The 5,805-nt window shown below is 48.4% G+C and overlaps 1 protein-coding gene across 1 annotated transcript; it reads left to right on the forward strand.

Annotated features, from left to right (window-relative positions):
- Positions 1-3,049: 3,049 nt before the first annotated feature.
- Positions 3,050-5,805, forward strand: LOC119402151 (uncharacterized). Its single transcript, XM_037669272.2, has 3 exons — positions 3,050-3,098; positions 4,642-5,274; positions 5,636-5,805. Exons 1-2 carry the CDS (start codon positions 3,087-3,089, stop codon positions 5,242-5,244), a joined length of 615 nt encoding a protein of 204 aa, XP_037525200.1. The 5' UTR covers positions 3,050-3,086; the 3' UTR covers positions 5,245-5,274; positions 5,636-5,805.

Raw genomic sequence — 5,805 nt, forward strand, 5'->3', positions numbered from 1 at the left:
AGAATGTCGTACGTAATTTTGTCTCTCAATAAAAGGAAGGCCTCACAGGGAGAACTCTCTGGACTTTGTATATCGGGGGCAGTTTGTGTAAATCCTGCTTAAGTGGTAGATGTACGCCACGCGTTCGCCATGATTATGCCAACCAGGCATGAATGAAAGAAAGTAGACGTATTCAAAGGTATAGCTCAGGACCAGCAACCTATAGATTCCGTGCTGGCAAGCAGTACAGCATGCGCATTGCAACATGCCGAACATGTCCAATTGAAGTAAAGCCGACTAAACTGAAGTAGCATCAGGCATAATTTATAAAATACAGGCTGCAGGAGTTCATCACTTGAGGTAGATGTGTCAAGGGTAAAGTCATTTCCACGCTTTTAAGGCGAGTGTCGGTGAAGGTGGCAGACTGCGCTGAGCAGTAGTCGCAAACTGCAGTCATGTGCAACAGAATCGATATGCAAATTCTCAAGCTCTTTTCCTTGGAACATCAGAACCAACTAGCTCAAGCTGTGAAGTTGCCAAGGGTGACAACAGAAAGGATTGCGTAAGCTGAGTGCACACACCAAATCGTCCCTCCTGTACTATATTCACCTGAATTGCTGACTAGCGCTTCAACGAACTGGAAAATTGCTACAACTCATTTCGTTATCTTCTCTTTGATGTCTAACAAAGAAAGGGAAAACAAACAGCCTAGTCATTCCTGGGTCGTTGTATCTCTTCTTGCTTTCCTATGCCATCGCACCATAATTATAACATTTCGAGGAATTGAATGGTGCTCAGGCAATTCGTTGCCAGCCCCCATTTTTTTTTTAAGTTTTGCATGTGTGTATATAAACGCCCACTTACAAGCGCACGTGGGAACATATATAAAGTACGTTTTAACACCGCCCGCCAAAGTATGTATTTTCGTTTTTTTTTTTTCATTTTCAACTGCAACATATAATACAAAAACTTCGAAAAAACATTTTTGGTGCCATAGCCTGGCTGGCTACTGTCGGGACCAATGGTTAGACATACCACATATCTCAGCAAACGGTACCAACAGTGACAAACGGAACACGTATAAATGCATATACTACATTACACAATAAACTCTTACAGACAACAAAAAGCATACAGAATATTTATCAAACCACGCCACTAACCGCTAACATAAAACGTTTCATCGCCGCAGAAAAGTTGTCTGCTGCTTTTACATCGGCCGGTATAGCATCCCAAATAAGAGCGCCATGAAATTCTATTGGCCGCCGACCGTAGACATTTTTAGCAACCGGTAAATTAAAGCAATTGTTTGTCGCAGATATTGTGCTGAGCGCCGGTAACTTAAAAGAGCTTAGCGCTAGTGTGTGGTCATGTTTTACTATTCTGTGTACTATATCTGCAATGCTTATTACGTGAACAGAGTCCAGCGGAAGTACGCGCATTTGTTGGAACAGCGGTTTACTGGTACCTGTCCTATTTGAAAGTGTAATAATTCTTATTGCCCTCTTTTGTAAGTGGCTGAGAGGTTTCAAGCATGTTTATTATGGGCTGCCCCCGACGCTATGCAGTAGCTCAGATGACTATGCACACGTGGGAAATATAGGTGGCTGCGCCTAAACACTCTAGGACTTTTAGTAACGTGCGGCAGCCCTACGCGACCTTCGAGCATGTCTTCTCTATGAGAGATTTCCAATTCATATCTGAATGACACATGAGGCCTAAATATTTAAATGTGGTTACCCGCTGCAACAATGCAGACTCTAAATGTAAATTAAAGCTGCCAAAATCGGGCTGTATCTTCCTGAAGTTAAAGACCATGTGTTTATTTTAAACTATAAGTGAACTCTCTGTAGCTCTTCGTTGATTTCGGCTTCGATCTGATTTAGGCTGTCTCCACCAAGTATCAGTGCCGTGTCGTCCGCATACATTAAAACCTCCGAGTGCGATAACACAGAGGGAAAGTCATTAACATAGAGTGAAAAAAAGAATGCGGTCCAATAACTGAGCCTTGTGGTACTTCTGAGACCACTGACACTGTAGAGGAAATATACAATCTATCACTACTTGTTGCTGTCGGTCGGAAAGTTAGCACTTCAGAAGTTGCATTCTGCCTCTGAAACCATTTTTAGCCATTCATCCGCACACACCTTCGAATTTTCGGAAACACAACTGAAAGATACGACTTCTGAACGAGTAAGTACGGTGGCGAAAAAAAAAATAAAGAACGTTTCTATTTGATCACGCCATCCACACCACAACGAAGCCAAAGAACCGCGCTTTCAGTTTCCGGCCCACCACACGATTCACCCGTCATCCATTTTGCGCGTTATTTTGTTTGACTAACACGGGAAGGAAAATTCCTTATGCCGCTGAGGATGTGGAGATACGCCGGTATAACCAACAACTAGCACCCCGCGAGCGGGTCTGGGTGGCTCGGTTGTCTACATAAATTTTTCGGGGGGTTGGTGCAGAGCACGTAGGGTCGGAGTAAGAATGGTGAACGCGAATCTACCAGAGAGCAATAACAAGAAGCGCAGCGGGCGGTGTCTTCCAGAGCAAGTGAGCGGCGGCCGGAAGCGCACGAAATAAAAAAAAAGACGCTGACCGCTCTTCCGATTCAGGACAGACCGCGCAGCGGGCAAGCTCGTCGAACAGTGTTGCGCGGCGTCGGCTCTTCGTTTTCTGCGGTGTTACCGTTATACTTTCTTTCCTCACGTCGTCGTCGTATAACTCGAATCGCAATCCAGATAAGCGAGGGAGGGACTGTGAGCTCGTCGCGTTCCTTTTGCTTATGCTTCCGCACGTGCCGCGTGAGGAAGGGTTCTAACGGGACGGTCTCTGCAGGGACGTTCCTCCTCTCTTCTCCCTCTCTGTCCTAAAAGAAAGAAAGGAGCAGGACATCGGAAGCTGTGCGCTTCAAGTGAGAGTGTATATCTGTACAGAATAGAGGCCCACCTTACAGACCCTCCCCTTGTGACGTAGAAAGGACACAGCGGGGGGTTGCGAGTCTAGGTTGGGTATAAAAGACCGTCTCGCCAATACGCAGAACACACATCTTCCATAGATCGTTGCTCGCTTCTGCCCTCAACAATCGACCAGACTTCACCATGAACTTCCTGGTAAGGATCTATCCGCCCGTATCCCATTCTCATAAGGCCCGAGCGCCCCGTTCGGTTCCGAGAGCCTCTCGACTTCGTCAGTTGCGGTAGCTTCTCCTGACGCCACTACGGAGTTTAGTGTTGCGCCGGTCGTTGTTTACACTTTCTTCATGGGTCTCTATGCTCCCAGAGAAATACTCGACCAAGCCTTGGAGCGTTGAAGCGCAAGAGTAGTCACGATTATAGCAAAAAAGTGTCGCTGCAGGGACCCTGTTTGTTAGGAACTTAAAGTGCTGCCACTATATGAACGTAATGTATTCCTGGCGACCTTCTGTGCACGCACTGCTGTCAGTAGGCACACCGTTTTATCGGATAGTACTTCGAACTAATGAATTCCGGAAACGCAGTTATGCCAAATCGCTTCGCAGCGCACATTCTACCACAAAATCGGCCTTAGTCTTTCAAGAATAACTAAACACTAAACCTTCCGACCATTAAGCCCGTTGTGACAGAGCAAACTCGCGTTCAAAGAGCAGGGCGCATTTCTATGTACAGGCTCGTCCACTTTTAGGTGGAACACAGCTCAGCGTGGCAGCACTCCGCGGATTGCCAGTTCATCCCGCGCGGCCGCGTATCAAAACGAAGCAGCGCAGGCGCAGCGCAGCGGAGCACAGCGGAGCGCAACGGAGCGCATGGCTCTCGCTGTACTACCGCAAAGCAAAAGCGGTGTGCTCCAGTGCTGCACCAACCCTGTAGCAGACGACGTAAAGTACCTCCCGTGGGTTCTTGTGCGCCTGCGCACATTCGTTTCGGTGCACGGCCGTGCAGTATAGACTGGTGCTCCGTGGAGCGCTGTCATGCTGAGCCGTGTGTAACCTACGAGCGTACGTGCCTGTACGTGACAGGGAGGTTAAACTTGCCTCGTTGCATGGCATGTCATAAATTTGACACTCTGGACCTTAGCTTCGGTTTCTGTAGAGCACATGAAATTCATTCAGCCTGGTCGCCTTTGCCAAGTAAGCCTTTGCTCAACGACTTTTCCCAACATTTATCCGAACCTTGAGCACGCAGTACGGATATAATGCAGAATGAAAGCCAGTGAACGCGATAAAATGGAATGTGCAAGGAAACAATGCAGATCTTCCACTGAAAGGAGTCTTAGCGTGTTTCAATGTCACTAATTTACTGAAAGCCATCGATCACAGAAACGCTGTTCTTCAGAGGAACTTCACTTGGCAATAGTGGCTTGTAAGCTACTGACTTGTAAGATGCGCTTGCATCAACAGCAGCCAAGCAGTGACGATCATCATTGATCAAAATGGCAGCACTGTGGCGAGCAATTTTTTTGCCTAGGGGCCCATTTATTATGTATACGAGTGGAAATAACAGGCGGCTGCACAGTTGACTTCATCGGTTCAGTTGTCTATCAGAAAGCGTGGAGGAAAAAAAGAGTTCGGCAGGCAGCTTGGTAAGGCCAGGAAGCGTTACAAACTATTCTAATGCTGTATTCGCAGAATCAACGTGATGATGAGAACTATACTTATTTATGTCGAAATCGTTGCAGCTGTGCAGTGCCCTACTAAGTGGCCTGGTTGCCAGCGCCTTTGGCGGTTTCATCGGAGGCGGCGGCGGTGGCCTGGGCGGTGGCCTGGGCGGTGGCCTGGGCGGTGGTCTTGGCGGTGGATACGTCGGTGGAGGCGGGTACGGAGGCTACGGTGGGGGCTACGGCGGAGGCCTTGGAGGCGGCGTCGGCTTCGGAGGCCTCGGTGTCGGAGGCCTCGGAGGAGGTGGTGGCAACGTCGGTGTCGGAAGCAGCGTAGTACTGCTGAACGGCGGCAGAGCGGGCGCCGGCAAGTCCGTGGCCGGACCGGCCTTCTTGGTCCGCACAGTGCACCACGTCTCTCAGGTTCACGGCGGCGGGGCCGTCGTGGCCCACTCCGGTCTCGGAGGCGTTGGAGGAGGCGTCGGTGTCGGAGGTGTTGGTGTCGGTGGGGGTCTCGGAGGATTCGGAGGTGGATACGGAGGTCTAGGTGGCGGATACGGTGGTTATGGTGGCTACGGTGGTTATGGTGGTTACGGAGGCTACGGAGGCTATGGAGGCTATGGTGGCTACGGCGGCACCGGCGGAGGCGTAGGCAAGGTTGTCGTCGTCAAGCATCACAAATGAGCGTCCGCATCAAACGCCTTCAAGATTCTAGTAAGTTCATATGTTGTTTCGCCTAGAAACGTAATATGGCTGACATGCATGTGTTTAGCAATATGCGTTGGCGGTTTCAAGAGAATAATGTGCTTAAGTTAAAGTAAGTGAAATGAAATCAAACCATATCTTTTTTTCCACCGTGTACACTGTAAAGACGGAGGACAAAGGAAAAAAGCTGCCAATTGGCAGCTTGACCAGTCCGCAGCCCAAAGTCCATGTGTAATTTTCCCTAGGAACCATAATATGGCTGAAATACGGGCATTTAGCGATATACATTTGCAGTTTCAAGAGAACAATAACATGCTTCATGACAAAGCTTAACCATTTCTGCTAATGTTTCTGTTTTTCTCATTTTCAGTGCGAATAACCTTCCAGTGAGAGCCTGTACAGAATCAGCCTCTGGTGGAAAGCCTCAGCAGCTTATACGTGCCTTCTAAGTCGAAGAGATGTCCTCAACAGTGCAAATTGTGTTTGTGAATCGTGTAAATAAATGTTAACGAGGAAGTTGTTCCTCGGCTACGCAAATAA

This window comes from Rhipicephalus sanguineus, chromosome 8 (assembly GCF_013339695.2).
Source record: "Rhipicephalus sanguineus isolate Rsan-2018 chromosome 8, BIME_Rsan_1.4, whole genome shotgun sequence".
In the NCBI taxonomy this organism is placed as follows: Eukaryota; Metazoa; Arthropoda; class Arachnida; order Ixodida; family Ixodidae; genus Rhipicephalus; species Rhipicephalus sanguineus.